At 45.9% G+C, this 20372-nt stretch overlaps 1 protein-coding gene across 5 annotated transcripts in view; it reads left to right on the forward strand.

Moving 5' to 3' along the window:
* Positions 1-17805, forward strand: part of GABBR1 (gamma-aminobutyric acid type B receptor subunit 1) — a 39337-nt gene extending 21532 nt beyond the window's left edge. The window contains exons 14-25 of one of the 5 annotated variants that reach the window (XM_074398369.1): positions 1510-1587; positions 3086-3236; positions 3729-3861; positions 5210-5326; positions 5424-5531; positions 5945-6038; positions 6723-6850; positions 7453-7581; positions 7785-7928; positions 8685-8829; positions 17363-17482; positions 17569-17805. In XM_074398369.1, coding sequence (XP_074254470.1) covers positions 1510-1587; positions 3086-3236; positions 3729-3861; positions 5210-5326; positions 5424-5531; positions 5945-6038; positions 6723-6850; positions 7453-7581; positions 7785-7928; positions 8685-8829; positions 17363-17442 — 1307 coding nt within the window. In that variant the 3' untranslated portion in view covers positions 17443-17482; positions 17569-17805. Of the gene's footprint in view, positions 1-1509; positions 1588-3085; positions 3237-3728; positions 3862-5209; positions 5327-5423; positions 5532-5944; positions 6039-6722; positions 6851-7452; positions 7582-7784; positions 7929-8684; positions 11926-12300; positions 13723-17362; positions 17541-17568 lie in introns of those variants that run through there. The other 4 variants (XM_074398370.1, XM_074398371.1, XM_074398372.1 and 1 more) reach the window with 4 other exon arrangements.
* The last annotated feature ends 2567 nt before the right edge of the window (positions 17806-20372 follow it).

The raw sequence follows: 20372 nt of genomic DNA on the forward strand, positions 1-20372 counted from the left end.
GAATGCCGGAGACATCACAGGATTGCCCTGACACCTCTCCACTTCTGCCCTTCTCTTTTAACTCTGCTCATCAAGCTTGTAAATAATAAAAAGCTTAACTACAAGAAAATCGATGCCTTTGAGTTGCACTGGTTTTGCTCTTGAAAAGAGGCTTGCCCTTGTGCAGGCCGGGTGCAGTGGCTCACACCTGTAATCCCAGCACTTTGGGAAGCCGAGGCAGGCGGATCACAAGGTCAGGAGTTTGAGACCAACCTGGCCAACATAGTGAAACCCTGTTTCTACCAAAAATAGCAAAAAATTTAGCTGGGCATGGTGGCAGGTGCCTGTAGTCCCACCTACTTGGGAGGATGGGGCAGACGAATCGCTTGAACCTGGGAGGCGGAGGTTGCAGTGAGCCAAGATCATGCCACCGCACTGCAGCCTGGGTGTCAGAGTGAGACTCTGTCTGAAAAAAAAAAAAAAAAAAAAAAAGGGAAAAAGAAAAGAGGCATGCAAAATGCAGATTAAAAACAGCTATTCTCTCTCGCAGTGGCTTTCATTTTAATTTCAGGAATTTCCCCTGGTGTGGCTTGGGTTGAGAGGTTGATTACCTGTCAGTTAAACTCAAGAAAGCTGAATCCAGGAGAATTGCTATTTTTTTTTAAGGGAATCCATCAAGTTTCCTTGCTATATAAACTATCATTTCTAATCTATCTTCAGTGTGTATAACTTGGCTTTTGTAGATTGTATTTTCTTGCAGCTTAGCACACTTATATATTTGCAGAACCTCTAGGAGTTAATTTTTCTACTCCACTCCACTCTCAGTCTTTTACAGCATGGCCAAGAGAGCTATTTCTTGGCCTCCTGTGAAAAGTTTCTTTCTTCCTTTCTCCCCACCTCCACATCCTCTCAGCTCCTCTTTGTATCCAGGACAAGAGGAAATGGACTTCAGCCACAATGAAAGGAGCGTGAGTTGGCTTTTGAAGGAAAAGTTATGGTGACAGAAACAGTTCTAGAACAGAAATCTTAGAAGTGACCAAATTTTACTTAATGGCTCTTTAAGAGGCAGATATGACTTATCCAAGGAATTAAAACCCAAGCCAATGGAAGAGAATGTTCTAAAATTAAAATAAAAGCCACTGGGAAAATAGAGCCTGCCCATCATGAGAGGGAGAATAAGCAGAAATATGTGTAAAGCTTTAGAAGCCAAAATCAAAGTGAGAGACATCTAGCCGAGAGAGGTGTGAGGAATGGAATAGGTGGCAGACATGTTGGGGAGCCTCTTCACTGAAGACTTTTAAACATAGATATTCTTATTTACTTGAGTTGCCTTGGGAACCATCTTATATTGCTTTTAAGTCATGTTGCTGATTCAAGCGACCTGTAGGTCCTTCCAAGCATCCTTTAGGGGCTCAGGTGAAAATAAAATCAGATGCAGCCATGGAAAGCTCTAGGGAAGTTGGAAGCTGAAAATGCCTGGGTCAGCTCTTTGGCTTCCTGTGGTCACTCGTTTGATTGTCATCTGCCCAGGTGGCAGCTACAAGAAGATTGGCTATTATGACAGCACCAAGGATGATCTTTCCTGGTCCAAAACAGATAAGTGGATTGGTGAGTGGATCTTGTTTGTATTTTCCTTCAGCCCCTCTGGACAATCAAGGAAAATAGTCATGTATTTGAGGATGGGATGGTGGAGACCGTTAGGCTGGAATGTGGCTGGCAGCTGGGCCAGGAGAAAGGGTTAAGTAAGAGTGAATACAACCCCTAAGGCGTGGGTAGGGGAGACTGGTGTATTTGGAAAGGGAATAGGCGGTGGTTAGTACTATTTTTAGTAGCACATTGCTGGGGTAACTGGGGATTAGAGGCAGGGGGTGGACAGAGGGCGGGAAATGGAAACTCCATTTGGGTTTCCCAGATGTCCTGGTGTCTTGATATATTTGAACCAGCTACTTCAAGCCCAGAGCTGTCTCTTTGTCTGTCTCTGTCAAGAAGACGGTTGCTTAAACCTTGGAGGAGGAGGGAAAACCTCATGCATTTGTCATCTGCTAAAATGTGCTTTTTATTTTTATATGTATTTTTATGTAATTTGGAGGTACACGTGCAGTTGTGTTACATGAATATATTGCACAGTGGTGAAGCCATGCTTTTAGTACGCCTGTCACTGGAATAGTGTACAATGTACCTAATAGGTAGTATTTCATCTCTCAAAATAATACTTTTTAAAGAGGGAAAGTAAGCAGTTATTCTTTGTGTACCTGGTGGCCTACATGATAGGACAGAGGAGAGAAACTGAAGGTGGACAAAAGGAAGGACCTACTGATGAAAGAGAGCCTCCTTGACAATGAAGGGGAGGCCCAGCCATTGAAGAGAGCAGCCATCTGCCCTGCCCAGCGGAAATCTAGTTATTCCCAGCACTGCTGGAGTTTTGCACTTTTTTTTTTAATAATTTGAATTTAGGACAGTGTTCTGGATTGCTATAAATGCTGCATGGCCTAAATTATTCTCTAAAAAAAAAAAAACTAAGCAAATTGAAATTATTTTTTTTAGTGAATTCTGACAAATTTGAACTTCCCCTTAATAATAACTGGAAAGCACCGTTGGGTATATCACCCTGTCAGGATTAAAATCTCAGATTAGTTTTTTTTTCTTAAGATTAAGTGTCCACCCTAGATACTTCAAGGCCTCTTTAGTTTTATGATTCCATAATTGTCATTTGAAACTTTGATCTGGGTTATAAGAGATAAGAGATCTTATAACATTTTTTGGTTATCCCTTTTCTTTTTCTTCCCATTTTCCTTTGCTATAAGAAAGACAGAAAAACTTAAAAACAAAGACTACAACTTTGGTGACATGCTTCAGCATTTCCCAAGCTATGGAGAGACCATTGACTCACATCTTCTCATCTCATTTCTGTTTGCTTCCTGAGGGCCCCAGTGGCACTGAGCATTCTGCCTGCAGTCACCTCTGTTAGGGTCTCATAGCCCCAGCCAAAGACTGAATGTCGATCAGCAATCTAGTTCTTTGCCCTTTTCTCCTATCCCAGTCTTCATTTCTTTGTCCTCCTTCCTTTCTTTTTTCCCTTCCCCTCTTTTTCCCCTGTGCCATGCAGGAGGGTCCCCCCCAGCTGACCAGACCCTGGTCATCAAGACATTCCGCTTCCTGTCACAGAAACTCTTTATCTCCGTCTCAGTTCTCTCCAGCCTGGGCATTGTCCTAGCTGTTGTCTGTCTGTCCTTTAACATCTACAACTCACATGTCCGGTAAGTGTCTCTTCTGACATTTTCCTTGTCTGCCTCTCCGAGATACTGATCATGTTCCTGGACAGGATGGGAATGAAACCTGTATAGCTCCCATGGCCACGTATCATGAGTTTTTCATTCTGACTTATTGAGAGTGAAAATGGGGAAACCAGATATAACCCCCACACCTGCCCCAAAGTAGCTAACTGGAAGAAAAAAAGAAAAGAGAAAAAAACCACTTTGGGGCCAGGTCTTACTCTTGGACTCTACATAAATAGACTTTATTCTAGTGGGGGCCCTGTGCTCCAGAAGGCATCTGTAACCCAACCTTCAGCCCCATGAATGCATTGCTTTGCCTCTCAAGGCTCTACTGTCTTCTCCAATCCTGTCTTCCTTTAGCCCCTGGCCCTGAAAAATTGGGGTCATGCTGTTGCATGGCATTTGAAGAGCTAAGCCTCCCTGGAGAAGAAGGGTAATTCTCTCTCTCTCTCACTCTCTCCACCCCTGCCCTAGTTATATCCAGAACTCACAGCCCAACCTGAACAACCTGACTGCTGTGGGCTGCTCACTGGCATTAGCTGCTGTCTTCCCTCTTGGGCTGGATGGTTACCACATTGGGAGGAACCAGTTCCCTTTCGTCTGCCAGGTGAGGAGGTGGTGGGCAAATTCCTCACAGAATATGGCTCTCCCACCCATCTCAGGAGTGCCTCCAGTGATTTATGGTTCTCTGCCTTTCCTCCTCAGCCTTCCGTGACTCCTGTCCCTGTTTTTTGCTTGTAACATCACTCCTCTGGCCTCTGTTTGGCTCTGTCCCTTCTTTCTGTGCCTCCAGGTCATTTTCATTCTGTAGTTTACTTGTGAGTTCCAAGGTTGCCATGGTAGGCCTTGCAGAGAAGAGGAGGGAGACACTGAAGACAAAGGAAGGGGGTCTGCCCAAAGGTCTCCTGAACAATGATGGCTTGTCTATGGTGTGCTGGCTGAGAATCAGAATTGCGGACTTCCCAGGGAGCCTCTGTTGGGTTTGGAAGGATGGAGGCATACATTGAAACAGACAGCAGAGAGAGTTGGGGGGAAGGGACCCCTGCAACATAGGGAGGAGAGTCTCTGGGACTCTACATGGAAGGTTGTAGCACTATGGGGAGAGCCAGCTTCAACAGTGATAACTGAGTGGTTTTCTGTTCCACTGGTGGAACCATCCACTCTTTCTCCTGATCTGCCTGTCCTTGCTCTCTCTCTTTCCTCTGCTCTGTGCTGTCCCGATCATACATCTGTGCACATGGCATTTGCACATGCAGTTCATCAGGAATCCTCTGCTCCCAGTGAGGCCAGAGTGCAGCTGGAGAGGCAGATAATTAGCTGCAGTGCAGTAGAAGAGGCTCCATAGTAGGGATCTGCACAAAGTACTTTGGGGGCAAAGAAGGGAACACAGCTAACGGTTGGCATGATTGGGTGGACTGCACTGTAGAGGTGGCCTTTGAATACTGAAGGACAAATAGGATTTTATCAGCTAGAGAAATAGAGGAAGGCTACTCCGGGGGCATAGGAAGCATCATGTGGCTAGAAAATACATGAAAAGAGAGTAGATCAAGAGAAAGTGAGTAGTTCAGCATGGCTGGAGAGTGGGGTGGATGCGGGGCTGGGAGATGAGTCTGGCCAGGTGGGTGAGAGCATGTTGTGAAGGGTCTGTAGCACATCCAGAGGTGTTCAGGCTGTAACTTATAAATACTCAGGAGTGGTAGGGGGTTTTTGTCCAGTAAAGCCAGGATGTTAGCAAGATCACCCTGGTAGTGTGGAAGTAGAGGGTGGATGAGAGGAATTGTTCAAGGTGGGGAGGCTGCCCTCCTCCTGCTTTTCCCCGTCCTATTCACATTTCCCCATCCTCCCAATGTCATCATGTGCTCCCTGCCCACACTCCCTTAGGGTTCTGCCCATCCTTACTTCAGTCCTGGCTACTACCCTACCCTATTCTGCCTGTGCCGGTTCTTGTTTTCTAGGCCCGCCTCTGGCTCCTGGGCCTGGGCTTTAGTCTGGGCTATGGCTCCATGTTCACCAAGATTTGGTGGGTCCACACGGTGTTCACAAAGAAGGAAGAAAAGAAGGAGTGGAGGAAGGTGAGCTGCTGCCCAATCCTCAGTCCCCAAATCCTTGGCTCCTGGGGCACAAAGCATTTTCCCCCGATGTGCCTGTGCTCCCCACATATTTATCCAGACTCTGGAGCCCTGGAAGCTGTATGCCACCGTGGGCCTGCTGGTGGGCATGGATGTCCTCACTCTCGCCATCTGGCAGATCGTGGACCCTTTGCACCGGACCATTGAGGTACTGCTGGAGAGAAGGTGCTGCGGTCAGGAGAATGAGCAGGGCTTACAGGCCATTAGGGCCCCAGGGCTGTGTGTGGTCTTGACGGATGAAGCTACTTGGTGAGAGTGCCTTCCTCATATTGGACGCTCTTCCTCTCCTTCCTGGAAGGAGCCTCTTGTAGGCCTCCAGATTCAACTGAAGAAAGAAAGGGGTAGGGATCTGGGAAGGGTGTGTTGAATTTTCAGGCATCAGGGAAAGTGGGGAACAAGTACCTCCAAAGGTTCAGGAAAACATTTCCAGGCCTAGAGTGAGATTTGGCATCAGTATTGAGGATCTCAAAGGAAAACAGTTGGAAGCCAGAGACTGAGAAGCATTGAGGAGAGGAAGGGAGGCTGGCAACCATCTTTCTTGTGACCCTCTTTCTATCCTAGACATTTGCCAAGGAGGAACCAAAGGAAGATATCGACGTCTCTATTCTGCCCCAGCTGGAGCACTGCAGCTCCAGGAAGATGAATACATGGCTTGGTGTGTGGGCTGTGGGCAAAGGAGGGCAGGGACACAGAAAGGCAGGAGGGAGGGCAGGGGCAGAGGGCTCGGAGGGTGAGGGTCTTTGGAGGAGGAGGTAGAGAGCTTGTCAACCCAGTTTGAACACCTCACTCTTTGCACTAATCTTTTCCAAGAACAGGGGAGAGTTGCTCTTTTGCTATGAGGAGCTTAGGGCCCAAAGCAGAGGTGAAGAGCTTGTGTTCAGCAGAGGGACAAGTTGGGGTAACCTCACCTCCAGACTTGATGTTATCTTTTAGATCCCCCTTGGCCTTATGAACATTGCTCTGATTCATGGTCACAAATGGCAAATTTACCCTTTGCCTGGAAAGCCACCTTCCCACCTGGTGGGTAAGGGTGAGGCATGTGTGGCCCAGACTGGCCTATTTTTAGATATTCAACAACCTCTTTCCTTACTGACAGCAACTCACCACCATTGCCTTACTGTGTGAATCCCAGGAGGAAGTGACGCGGTCTGGGCAAGTTAGGAGAACATAGCGGGTAGGGGACACAGGGTGAGGCTTGCTCACCCTGTGAGCAAGGGGCCGGATTGGAGAGGGGGCCCCCTTTCCATTGTGGAGTAGGTGAAGGGCAGAGAGAGGATGGGGATAGAGTGAGGAGCATTGTGGTCCTTGTTGCTCACGTGACTCTCTCCTGCCATCCTAGGCATTTTCTATGGTTACAAGGGGCTGTTGCTGCTGCTGGGAATCTTTCTTGCTTACGAGACTAAGAGTGTGTCTACTGAGAAGATCAACGATCACCGGGCCGTGGGCATGGCTATCTACAATGTGGCAGTGAGCATTGACCCCATGGCATTGACTCTGTGGGCTGACTACTGCAGCCCAGATGTGGTAGACTAGGAAGAATCAGTGCTAGATGTGGGATCGGTTGCTTAGAAGTCTTAAAAAGTTTGTTTAATCTGCAGGTTTATAAAGCACTTTACAGTTTACAAAGCCCGCTACAGACAGTGTCTCATTAATCTTCTTGCAACTACCCAGTGAAGTAGGTATTAGTATCCCTGCTTCATAGGTGAGGAAACAGAAACACAGAGAAGTTTCACTTGTCTGTGGTTTATAGGGTGGACTCTGTTGACAGTTCCTGCCAGGGATCCTCAGGGACTGACTCTGGAGGACCTAGAATGTGTGCATAGAGATCCTGGGAGTTCCTGCCTTGAGGCGGCGGAGGTGGGGGGTTTGTTAACCAAGAGTGGAGACTGGTTTGGGACAGCTTGGGATTTTTCTCAATCTGTATTCGAGGAGGATCCTGAATTTGGATCCTTTTCAAAGGGAAAGTTCACCAGGAAACTGTCTGCATAGGTTTCCTCCTTTGGGAAGTAAACTCTGGATCTTGTTTGAGCTTGCAGACCTGAGAGTCCCTCATGTGTCTTTCCCTCTAGGTCCTGTGCCTCATCACCGCCCCTGTCACCATGATTCTGTCCAGCCAGCAGGATGCAGCCTTTGCCTTTGCCTCTCTTGCCATAGTTTTCTCCTCCTATATTACTCTTGTTGTGCTCTTTGTGCCCAAGGTGAGGTTCTGGCTTTTCTCCCATCCTCTCTAGTCTCCTGTTCCCTCCATCCCTCCATCCCATAGTACTTAGTTCCTCTGCCCTTCTGTTCACTCCCTTCCTCTCACTCCTCCCATTGTGTTGGGCCCAACTTTCTTATCAGCATTCCTCCCACCTCCAACTTTCCCTGCTGGGCCACGCCATGCCCAAACATTTGCCCCCAGATGCGCAGGCTGATCACCCGAGGGGAATGGCAGTCAGAGGCGCAGGACACCATGAAGACAGGGTCATCGACCAACAACAACGAGGAGGAGAAGTCCCGGCTGCTGGAGAAGGAGAACCGTGAACTGGAAAAGATCATTGCTGAGGTGCGGCGGAGGGGTGATGGCAGGATGGGGTGGTGGCGTCCAGGAGGCTTGTGTCTTAGGTAGGGTTGTCTGAAGCGAAGCCTGAGATACAGGGTCAGATGTTCTTGCTTCATAGAGGGAGGGACCTAGGAGACAACCTGTAAGGAGTGAGTGGGGCAGGACCGGAGAGGGGAAAGGGCTGAGCAAGATTCTGTCTTAGATAAAATCCAGTGTTGGCCTGGCAGGTGGAGGGGCTCTGGAGTGGGACCTATGTGGCTGACTCGGCCCCCTTAAGGCAGGAGGATGGTTGTTGACTGTGGCTGGCAACTGGGGAGAGGCAGCTGTGAGCCTCTAGCAGTCAACACTCACAGCAGCTGGGTGTCGCATGCAGCCCCAGCATAAAGGACCTGGGCAGGCGTTCACTATGCCCCAGGCTGTCATTAGGGGCTGGTGCAATGCCAAAGAGAGGGATGTTCCAACTGGGTTGACACAAATCTCTGTGATTTATTGGAAGCTGTGTGCACTGACTTTTCTCTCCTTCCCCACTTTTTCCTTTTGTTTTTAAATTCTATTTCCCTAATCTTTTTTTTTTCCTATTGGTATCCCCATTGTGTTCTCTGGCCTTTCTTGTTCTGTTTTGATTTCTCCTTTTAATTTCTTCTGTCCACTTACCCTTTGCCCTCCCCTGACATTTTTCTGCGCCCTTCCTCTCTTTCCCTCCTCCCCACCGCTTCATGACCTCCTCTTCCACCATCCCAACTGTGCTTCTTCCTCCAGAAAGAGGAGCGTGTTTCTGAACTGCGCCATCAACTCCAGTCTCGGCAGCAGCTCCGCTCCCGGCGCCACCCACCAACACCCCCGGACCCCTCTGGGGGCTTGCCCAGGGGACCCCCTGAGCCCCCCGACCGGCTTAGCTGTGATGGTAGTCGAGTGCATTTGCTTTATAAGTGAGGGCAGGGTGAAGGGGGACAGGCCAGTAGGGGGAGGGAAAGGGAGAGGGGAAGGGCAGGGGACTCAGGAAGCAGGGGGTCCCCATCCCCAGCTAGGAAGAACATGCTATCCAATCTCATCTCTTGTAAATACATGTCCCTCTGTGAGTCCTGGGCTGATTTGGGTCTCTCATACCTCTGGGAAACAGACCTTTTTCTCTCTTAACTGCTTCATGTAATTTTGTATCACCTCTTCACCATTAAGTTTGTACCTGGCTTGAAGCTGGTCACGTGCTGCCTCCTCAGCAGCCTCACTGCATCTTTCTCTTCACATCCAACACCCTCTTCTAGTTACCACGGCAACCCCTGCAGCTCCTCTGCCTTTGTGCTCTGTTCTTGTCCAGCAGGGGTCTCCCCACAAGTGCTCTTTCCACCCCAAAGGGGCCTCTCCTTTTCTCCTCTGTCAATCTCTTTTCATCTTACTTGCCATTCCACACTTTCCTGTGTTTGGCTCCCCGTGAATTTTGCTTCCTTTGGGGGCTCATTCATTTCGCCAAGGCTCACATGCTCCTTGCCTCTGCTCTTTGTGCACTCAACGCTCAGCACACATGCATCCTTCCCTCCCCTGCGTGTGCCCACTGAACATGCTCATGTGCACGCGTGCTTTTCCCATGTGCTTTCTTCATGTTCAGTCACATGTACATTTACAGCTACGTGTGCCGCTCTCATGGTCATGGGTCTGCCTTTGAGTGTGTTTGGGTAGGCATGTGCAATTTGTTTAGCATGCTGAGTCATGTCTTTCCTGTTTGCACACATTTCCCTGTGTACCCTCCATGTACCTTGTGTACCTTCTTCCCTTAAATCATGGTATTCTTCCAACAGAGCCATACGCACCCTACCCTGCACATTGTATCCCCTCTACTCATTGCAGCCTCTGTTTCTGCTCCGACTTCCCCCATCTCCATTGTATTCATGTACTACCCTCAGTCCACACTCACAGTCGACTTCTCCCAAGACTGTTCCCTTTTTTGTGTGTGTATGTGTGTGTGTGTGTGTGTGTGTGTGTGTGTGTGTGTGTGTTTGAGGGAAATTAAGGAAAAAGAAATGGGGGCAGGTTTGGAGAGCTGCTTCCAGTGGATAGTTGAGAATCCTGACCAAAGGAAGGCACCCTTGACTGTTGGGATAGACAGATGGACCTATGGGGCGGGAGGTGGCGTCCCTTTCACACTGTGGTGTCTGTTGGGGAAGGATCTCCCCGAATCTCAATAAACCAGTGAACAGTGTGACTCGGCACCTCGCACTCTTCCTGTGAACAGAATGGGCTTCAGTCCAAGGAGGGAGGCTCAGAGGACTTCAAGTTCATGAAAGGCATTGAAGCGGACAGTGAAAAGAGGTGTTTTACTGATCCATTGAAGGCTTAGCAGAATGAAGCAGGACGTGTTTAAGTCTGAGATTAGTGATTGAGGACACTGATGGTTAAAAGTGTGGGTTCTGGAGTCAGGCTGCCAGGGCATCATATCCAAACATGTGCAAAAACGTTTCTTAGTCTCTACTCTCCAATTCCTCATTTATAAAAATGAGAATGGATTACACCTGTAATCCCAGCACTTTAGGAGGCCGAGGTGGATGGAGCACAGGGTCAGGAGTTCAAGACCAGCCTGACCAATATGGTGAAACCCCGTCTCCACTAAAAATACAAAAATTAGCTGAGTGTGGTGGTGTGTGCCTGTAGTCCCAGCTACTCTGGAGGCTGAGGCAGGAGAATTGCTTGAACCCGGGAGGCAGAGGTTACAGTGAGCCGAGATCGTGATACTGCACTCCAACCCCAGGTGACAGAGCAACACTCTGTCTCCAAAGAAAAAAAAAAAAAAGAAAAAATGAGAATAACAATAATAATACATTCCTCCATAGGGTGGGTACAAAGACTAGATAAACTGTGTGCATTCAGGTGCCTAGGGTGGCTCTTGGACCATGGTGTATGTGGCGTGAATGTTAGCCTCTGTCCTTGCTGTTTAATGAGTTCCTTGATGGTAGTGGGCATGTATTGGGAGTCTGGAGCAAGTGCCTGAGCAGACGTGAGGACGCTTCTCCCCAGGAACTAAGAATAATGAAAGAATGATGACTGCTAGACAGTAATGGATGAGATGGCTACTGAGTGCTTCCACCCTTAAACAGCTTAGTTTAGGAACTCTGAGCATCTTGGAAAGAATTTGCTATCAAAATGAAGAAAAATTTTTGAATGGACAAGGGCAAAAACACTTGCCTGAGACTTTAAAAAATTTTTGTGTCCTCTAGGAGAAGTGCTTTTCTGAAGCTCAGCTTTTCTCTTTTACTTTGGCACTGATTTTTAAAGTGATTCTCAGATTTTTGTAAAAGAGCTGAGGGTTGGATGGGCCCTGTCATTCATTGACTATTAAGAACCAATTTCTGAACTTCCACTAGAGCAAGGGCTGGTTGAATCTTAGACCAGTACTTGAAAAACATTCCACTGTGATTATCCACCGTGGACCAGTTGGACTTAAAATTTGAGTCTTCTTCCCACAGTGGAGTATTCTCTAAGAAAAGAGAAGACGCCTATGGAGTAGATAAGCCTGCAGTGTGGAAAATGAATAGTTGGCATCAGAAACAGCAGCAGGAGGCCGGGCATGGTGGCTCACGCCTGTAATCCCAGCACTTTGGGAGGCCGAAGTGGGCAGATTACTTGAGGTCAGGAGTTCGAGACCAGCCTGGCTAACAGCAAAACCCTGTTTTTACTAAAAATACAAAAATGAGCCTAGCATAGTGGTGGGTGCCTGTAATCCCAGCTACTGAGGAGGCTGAGGCAGAGAATTGCTTGAACCTGTAGTCCACCTCCACGGTTGCAGTGAGCCGACGTTGCACCATTAAACTCCAGCTTGGGCGACAGAGAAACACTGTCACTCTGGGTGTGGCGGTGGGCACCTGTAGTCTCAGTTACTCAGGAGGCTGGGGCAGAGAATTGCTTGAACTTGGGAGGTGGAGGTTGTAGTGAACTGAGATCGCACCACTGCACTCCAGGCTGTGTGACAGCAAGACTCTGTCTCAAAAAAAAAAAAAAAAGAAAAGAAAAACAGTAGCAGAAGCTATAGAGCAGACCTGGGTAGAACCTAAAAGACCCCAATAATTATCTCAAACTTATATTGCACTTAGGTGGGCTGTAAATCATAAACAAAGGCTGAAAAATTCTACAATGGCCAAGCATGAGCCAGTTACTCTGTTAGCAGGAGTCACGCCAAACGGTGGGACTAGCAGAGTGCCCAGGGCAAAGGACTGGGAAGGAGTGAGATTGAGGATATTATAAAGTAACTTAGAAGAGAACTTGTTAAGATTTTTACTGACCAAATTTAAAGCATGACTGAGCACTTTTTCATACAGGCCTACTAATAAGAAAAACAATTTTGAGATAACTGCTTGTTTGAGTTCACAGTTAATGTTTCTGCTTGCAGGTGGGCATATTGGCTCACACCTGTAATCTCGGCACTTTGGGAGACCAAAGCGGGCGGATCACCTGAGGTCGGGAGTTGAGGCCAGCTTGACCAACATGGAGAAACTGTGTCACTACTTAAAATAAAAATTAGCTGGTTGTGGTTGGTGCATGCCTGTAATCCCAGCTACTGGGGAGGCTGAGGTAGGAGAATCGCTTGAACCTGTGAGGCAGAGGTTGTGGTGAGCCAAGATTGCACCATTGCACTCCAGCCTGGGCAACAAGAGTGAAACTGTCTCAAAAAAAAAAAAAAAAAAATCAGTTGCAAATGTTTAATCTGTCAATGCTTGTCTACAATGTGACTTCATGTATTTCATTTCTGAAAATGTCTTTTCAGGCAGAAAGGTGCTATTGATTAGTGCTAATACTAATTAGTGTATTAATTATAATTAATGTTATATAATTATATATAATTAATATATAATAATAAATTATGATTATATAATTACTATGTAATTGTACCCCAAGGGGTGCAAAGGGGATATGTTGCCAGGTGGAGAGGCCACCACTTGGTAGTTCTGGGAGGACTTGCTTCCTGGGAACTGTGAGGCAGGCTTTCCATTTGCAGCCCTTCCTTAGAGTAGGGTTCAGATCACTTTCTAACTTTGGAATGTCCTGGAATGTAGATTACCTTCAGGCTTCCATATCCCCTGCTTTTCCCTGACTTAGCCTGTTACCTCCCTGCCCTCCTGTTGGTTGTCTACCAATAGAAGCATTTTGTGTGCACTTGGCTGCTGCATTAGTTTTGTTATCTTAAATCCAACAAGTGTTGATGGTTAGTTGCTGTGGCAGGTGCTTTCCTTGGCACTGGGGCAAAGTGATGAGTAAGATAGCTTTTAAGCGTTGTACATTCTCGACATGGGAAGATGACCAGTGAGCAGAAAAACAAATGAGATCACTTAGGAGAGCAGCCAGGAGTGTTGGACATCTCACAGCCATTAGCTCTGGTGCACAGGACAACTCTAAAGGTGAGGGGGTTGTGTGCTCACCTTCTGGGGTCACACAGCTACTAAGGAGCAAAGCCAGCATTCAAACTGCATATGTTATCTATTGCCACAAAACCTGTTACCCTAAAAGGCTTCAGACAACAATAATTATTATCTATCATGCTTTGTAAGTTAGAAATTCAGACAGAGCACAGTGGAAGGGTTCACCCTGCTCCACCGCATCTGGAAGATCTGAAGTCTGGGGACTGGTATTGTCCGAAGGGTCCTTCACTCAGGGTCTAAAGGGGCTGTTGGATGTCAGCAGAGACCTCAGCAAGAATATCAGCTGAAACTCCTACACATGGCCTCTCCATGTGGCCTGGGATTCCTTATGACCTAGTGATAGTTTCAAAGGCAAGTGGAGGCAGTTGTAGAGAGCCAGCCAGGTTTAAAATATATATATATATATATATATATATATATATATATATATATATTTTTTTTTTTTTTTTTTTTTTTTTTTTTTTTTTCTGACAAAGCCTTGAAAGCCATGCAGCATCACTTCTGAGATACTCCACTGATCCAAGCAGTCACAAGGCCATGCCTGGATTCAGGAGAGCAAACACTCTGCCTCTTGGTGGAATGAGCATAAGTCACACTAAAAGAACATGTGGAATGGGACAAATGCCTGTTGCAGGCTGCTTTGATAAAAGCAATCTGCTGCATCTGGTCTTTCTGCTGCAAAGCCAGTGTTCACTTTACCACGTTCTTGTTCCTCCCTCTGAGCTGAGCACCCTAGTCTTGTATATTTGCTGTCATGCAGCCTCTTAACTAGGCCCTGGATTCCTCTGGATGCTTTGGAGCCAGCTGTGATCTCACCCTAGCAGCAAATGGAAAGTGTTGAAAATGGTCCTGCCAATTGCTCCTCCCATAGTCCTCGGTAATTTTAGGATGCCCTGGATAGGCAACATTTTGCTTATCCACTCAGGGTTTTGAAGCAGAGAAATCTGATCTTGCCCTTGCGGAATTCTGTGGTCTTGCCCTATCACTTGACATGAAGCTACCATAAGGTAGGCTTCATGTTAAGGGAGGCTGTCACTTGAAGGCAGGTGGAAAGGTGCTATTAGCCACTTTTTATGGTGGTTTCATGACAAGTGACAGCTTCCTTCAAATGGGATGTTACTCAAAATACTTAACCAATAATGACACCCACTTATACGGCTCCCTGGAACGTGGAAGGACATCTGGAGACTCCTGGAAGGTGAGTTCAGCACAGCAGCAGCTGTGGTAGGGAGATGTACTGAGGCCAGTGTGAGCTGGACACCAGGACTGATGCAGTAAAGCTAGGGAGACAGATGCAGAAGCAACATTATGTGGCTTGTGGAGTGCTTTCCTCAGGTCTGTGTAGGGAGGGTAGGAAAGAAAATCCTTTTCCTCTGCCTGTCTTAGGTTCTCCAGCTGTGGCTGTATAAATCAGAATGGCATAAGACGGATTAACGAGAAAAACAAATAGAAGTTTATTAACAATTGCTTTATGCATGTACACATGGGAATACACTGGTGAACAATGCATTAGAATTTGGGCTTATGGCTGGGCATGGTGGCTCATACCTGTAATCCCAGCACTCTGGGAGGCTGAATTGGGTGGATCACCTGAGGTCAGGAGTTTGACACCAGCCTGGGCAACATGGTGAAACCCTATCTCTACTAAAAATATAAAAATTAGCTGTGCATGGTGACTGGTGCCTGTAATCCCAGCTACTTGGGAGGCTGAGGCAGGAGAATTGCTTGAACCCAAGAGGCAGAGGTAGTGAGCCAAGATCTCGCCTCTGCACTCCAGTCTGAGTGGCAGAGGAGACTCCATCTCAATAATAATAATAATAATAAAAACAATTTGGAGCTTATACAGTTGCCCCTAGAACAACTCGGGGCTTAGGGTTGCTGACCTCACACACAAACGAAAATCTGTATATAACTTTTTTGATTCTCCCCAAACTTAGCTATTAATAGCTTACTGTTGACTGAATGCCTTACCAGTAACAAACAGTTGATCAACACGTATTTTGTATGCTATACATGTTATATATACATTCTTGCAATAAAGTAAGCTACAGAAAAGTAAATGTTATCTAGAAAATCATAAGGAAAATACGTATAGGTTACTGTACTGTATTTATTGATACCTTAAGTTTACATCATTTACAAGATGAATTGTCTGTCTGAAATGGCAGCAACCCCGGCAACAGACCACCATCTATGGTGTATACCAAGCAATTTAACTTTTTATAGAGTCATGACTTTTATCTGCTTCTTGGGAGAATTTCCAGCGTCACTAGTGGCACTTCATATGGGTCCCATGGTGTTATTTAAGGTTTGCAGTATTGCTCTAGACATGATGAAAGATGTGCGAGAATCTTGAGAGATCACTTTTTACTGCTATACACAATTTACTGGAGAGATGAACTGCTCATGCAGAGATGATTAGTGTCACGTGGCATTTTAGGCAGACACTTGCAACAACTGAGCTCATTGCAATAGTAAGAGGAGGTGCCTATGAAATTACAGTAGTATGGTATGTGCTACAGTTAATTTTATGCAATTATGATTTATTTCTGCATCTTTTGTTAAGCTTTCTCTTGACTTTGAATGGCACCACGTGTGGTCTCTAAGTGTGTGCATAAGTTTTGATAAATTTTATTATTTTATTTTTTAATTTTTTTAGAGATGGGGTTTCACCATGTTGGCCAGGCTGGTCTTGAACTCCCAACCTCAGGTGATCCACCCACCTGGACCTCCCAAAGTACTGGGATTACAAGCCTGAGCTTCCGTGCCCTGTGATAAATTTTATTTATTTATTTTTTGAGACAAGGTCTCACTCTGTTGTCCAAGCTCGAGTGTAGTGGTGTGATCTTGTCTCACTTCAGCCTCAACCTCCCAGGCTTAGGTGATCCTCTTACCTCAGCCTCTTGGGTAGCTAGGACTGTAGGTGTGTACCACCATGCCTGGCTAATGTTTTGTATTTCTAGGAGAGATGGGGTTTTGCCATGTTGCTTTTGAACTCCTGGATTCAAGCAATCCACCCACGTCAGCCTCCCAAAATGTTGGGATTACAGACATGAGCCACCGTGCCTGATCAAATTTTTGTTTTGTTTTTATAAATTTGTATAGATTTTTTGGTAGTTATCTACATATATTTTATTCATTTATGTTTTGGTGAAAAAAGCCAAATATGTAAAATATTTGAAGAGGTTTATTCTGAGCCATTTATGAGTGACTGTGGCCTGTGGACAGCTCAGGGGGTCCTGAGAACATGTGCCCAAGGTGGTTGGGGTACAGCTTGGTTTCACACACTTTAGGGAGACAGACGTTACCAACAAAGACATAAATCAATACATGTAAGGTTTACATTGGTTCAGCTCAGGGACACCTCTAAACAAGGGAGCTCATAGGTCATAGGGGGATTCAGACATTCTGATTAGCAATTGGTTGAAAAGTTAAGCTGTGCCTAAAGAGTTGAAGTCAGCAGAAAGAAATGCTTGAGTTAAGGGGGTGCAGGGGTGGGATTCGGGGGTATATTCGTTGAAGCAAAGATTCTTGTTATGTAGATGAAGTTTACAGCCTTCTGAAAGAATAGATGGTAAATGTTTCTCATCTCACTTAAAAGTTGTCATGTCAGACTCATTAGTAAAATCTCTCCTAGATCAGAAAAAGACCTGGAAGGGGAAGGAGGTTCCTTACAAATGCAAATACCCCTCCACAAGAGATAACTCCATTAGTAGAAGATGACTTTGCAGGACCATTTCAAAATGTGTCAAAAAAGTATATTTTGGAGTAAAATACTTTGATTTCCTTTAGGGCCTGCTATCTGTGATGCGATGCTGTACCAGAGTCAGTTTGGAGTTGACTATCTTACTGCCACAGAGAATCTTTTGTCAGTTGTATGATCTCTATTTTAATGTTAATGCTAGTCAGTTGTCCCTAAACTCCAAAGGGAGGAGGGTATCACTGACATGTCTTACCTCTCTTCTTATCAGTTGGGGGACTTAGAGTTTTATATTTGGTTTACACATGACGTATTTTTAATTTTTTTTTTTTTAGTTCAGGCTGGAGCGCAGTCACAGCTCACTGCACCCTCAGCCTCCTGGGCTCGAGAGATCCTCCCAGATCAGCCTCCCTAGTAGCTGGGACTACAGGCACATGTCACCATACCCAGCTAATGTGTGTGCGTATGTATGTGTGTGTGTGTGTGTGTGTGCGTGCATGCATATGTGCATGTGTGCATGTGTGTGTGTTTTCTTTTTTAGAGGTGGGGTTTCACCGTGTTACCAGGCTGGTCTCCAACTCCTGAGCTCAAGCAATCCATCCATCTCGGCATCTGAAAGTTCTGGGATTACAGGCGTATGCCACATCAGCTGGCTCGTTAATTTTTTCCAGTTAGCTATGTTGTTTGTGAGTTTTTTCAAATTGTCACAAATCTCCAAAAAAAATTTCAATATACTTACTAAAAAAAATCATGTGTGAGTAAACCCATGCAGTTCAAACTAGTGTTGTTCTTAGCCACTGTATACTATTTTGGGGCTTCTGGGTGAATGATAGATGGGGAGGCAAGGTATGAGAAAGTGACCAGGAAAATATGGAACAAAGTGGTTTGGTAAGATTTGTTATGCAGATTTAAATGGATGTTTTCTTCATTAGTAAGAGTTGTACCTTTACAGATGTAAATTTATTTACAAAAGGATAACTTGTATTGTTTTAGAGCATTCCCTAGTCTGATGGTTTTCAATTGTTAGCCCGAAATAATTCACATGCTAAAGATAGTTTAAGTTGGTACCATTCATGGGTGAGCGATTAATTCTGCATAGGAAGAGCCAGAAGGTTTCCCCTTCCCTGGGAGATAGAGGGATAAGACAGAAAATGAAACACTGCATGTTCTCACTCATAGGCGGGTGTTGAACAATGAGAATACATGGACATAGGGAGGGGAGCATTATACACTGGGGTCTGTGGGGGGAAATACGGGAGGGACAGCACGGGGTGGGGAGTTGGGAAGGGATAACATGGGGAGAAATGCCAGATATAGGTGATGGGGAGGAAGGCAGCAAACCACACTGCCATGTGTGTACCTATGCAACAATCTTACGTGTTCTTCACATGTACCCCAAATCCTAAAATGCAAAAAAAAAAAAAAAAAAAAAAAAAATTAAAAAAAAAAAAGACAGGGCTGGGCCTTACACTTAAGTATCTGTTCATGATTCAATGAGCCCTTCAGAAGTGAACTTTGAGGTTCTTCTTCTTCTTCTTCTTCTTTTTTTTTTTTTTTGTTGAGATGGAGTCTCATTCTGTTACCTAGGCTGGAGTGCTCTGGCCTGATCTTGGTTCACTACAACCTCCAACTCCTGGGTTCAAGCAATTCTCCTGTCTCAGCATCCGAAGTAAGGAGATTACAGGCACCTGCCGCCATGCCTGGTTATTATTATTTGTATTATTATTTTTTTAAAAGACGGGGTTTTACCATGTTGGTCAGACTGGTCTCGAACTCCTGGCCTCATGATCCGCCCATCTTGGCCTCCAAAAGTGCTGAGATTACAGGTGTGAGCCACCACTCCTAGCCGTATTATTTGTATTTTTAACAGAGACTTTATTTTTAGTAGAGGCTTTGCATTTTTAGTAGAGACAAGGTTCTTTTAAGGTTTCCAACTCACATGTCATGTTAGGATGAATAGGTAAGTGCCTGCCCTCAGGAGACCTAAATCATGTAGGTTTGAAACATCTGTAAGGGATCCCCCTTTTTTTTTCTGATTTTATTCAATTGAGTAGCTTCTGTATCTTTCTGAAATAATCTATACCTTCGTCCTTAATCATTTTGCTCCCTGTTGTAACTCCTTTCCCCACATCTCCCTATCTTAATGCACAACATGCTTATTTCTGTCTTTAGCTGTTTCTGTTATAGAACCAAACCTGAGTCTGCTTGCCTGGTGCAATAAAACCAGATACCTACAACAAGGATTGCAGCAGTAGAAAGAAAGGCATTGGCCGGGTGTGGTGGCTCAGGCCTGTAATCCCTGCACAGCACTTTGGGAGGCTGAGGCAGGCAGATCACCTGAGGTTGGGAGTTCGAGACCAGCCTGACCAACATGGAGAAACCCCATCTCTACTAAAAATACAAAAGTAGCCAGGCGTGCTGGCACTTGTCTGTAATCCCAGCTACTTGGGAGGCTGAGGCAGGAGAATCACTTGAACCCGGGAGGTGGAGGTTATGGGTTCACACCATTGCTCTCCATCCTGGGCAACGAGAGTGAAACTCCATCTCAAAGAAAAAGAAAAGGAGAAAGAAAGGCATTGATCGCAGGGCATCATGCAATGAGGACCAGACAGCTAAATGCTCAAATCCTGGTCTCCCTGATATCTTGCAGGCAAGGGTGTTAGCAGCAGAATGTATCAGAGTTACACGGCATAAAAATGTGTTAGCAGCTGCGACGCTGTATGGGTTTGCAGCAACCTCAATTTTTGCCTCCTCAGAAGAAAGAATCTGACTGAGGGGCATAAAGCAGAGTAAGAGACTGAGGCAAATTTAAGAGCAGGAGTAAAAGTTTATTAAAAAGCTTTAAAGCAGAAATAAAAGAAAATCAAGTCCACTCAGAAGGGAGCCAAGAGGGCAACTTGAGAGATCAAGTGCACAGTTTGACCTTTGACTTAGGGTTGTATATGTTGGCATCCTTCTGGGGGCTTGTGTCCCTTCACCCCAATTCTTCCCTTGGGGTGGGCTGTCTGCATGCGCAATGGCCTGCTAGTGCTGGAGAGAGGCTGCCTGCAGTGTGCTTACTGGTGTACGCATGCTCCCTTAAGCCATTCTTCCCTTACCAGTGAGTGTTCCTGCAAGGTTATAAACCAGTTAAACTCGCCGTTTTCCCTCTTAGTGCCTATGCATGAGTCCACTTGCCCAATTTCTGAGATCTGATTAGTTTCAACTTTTTCTGTTTCTTGGGAGACTATTTTCCCTGGCATGGGCTGAGACCAATTATTATTTTAGAGAGACAGCTTAACAACTGCGTGTCACCTGATGGTTGCCTGACATTCATGGTGGAGGGGGGGCCCTTTCCTGCCCTGC

This window comes from Saimiri boliviensis, chromosome 4, assembly GCF_048565385.1.
Source record: "Saimiri boliviensis isolate mSaiBol1 chromosome 4, mSaiBol1.pri, whole genome shotgun sequence".
NCBI lineage: Eukaryota > Metazoa > Chordata > Mammalia > Primates > Cebidae > Saimiri > Saimiri boliviensis.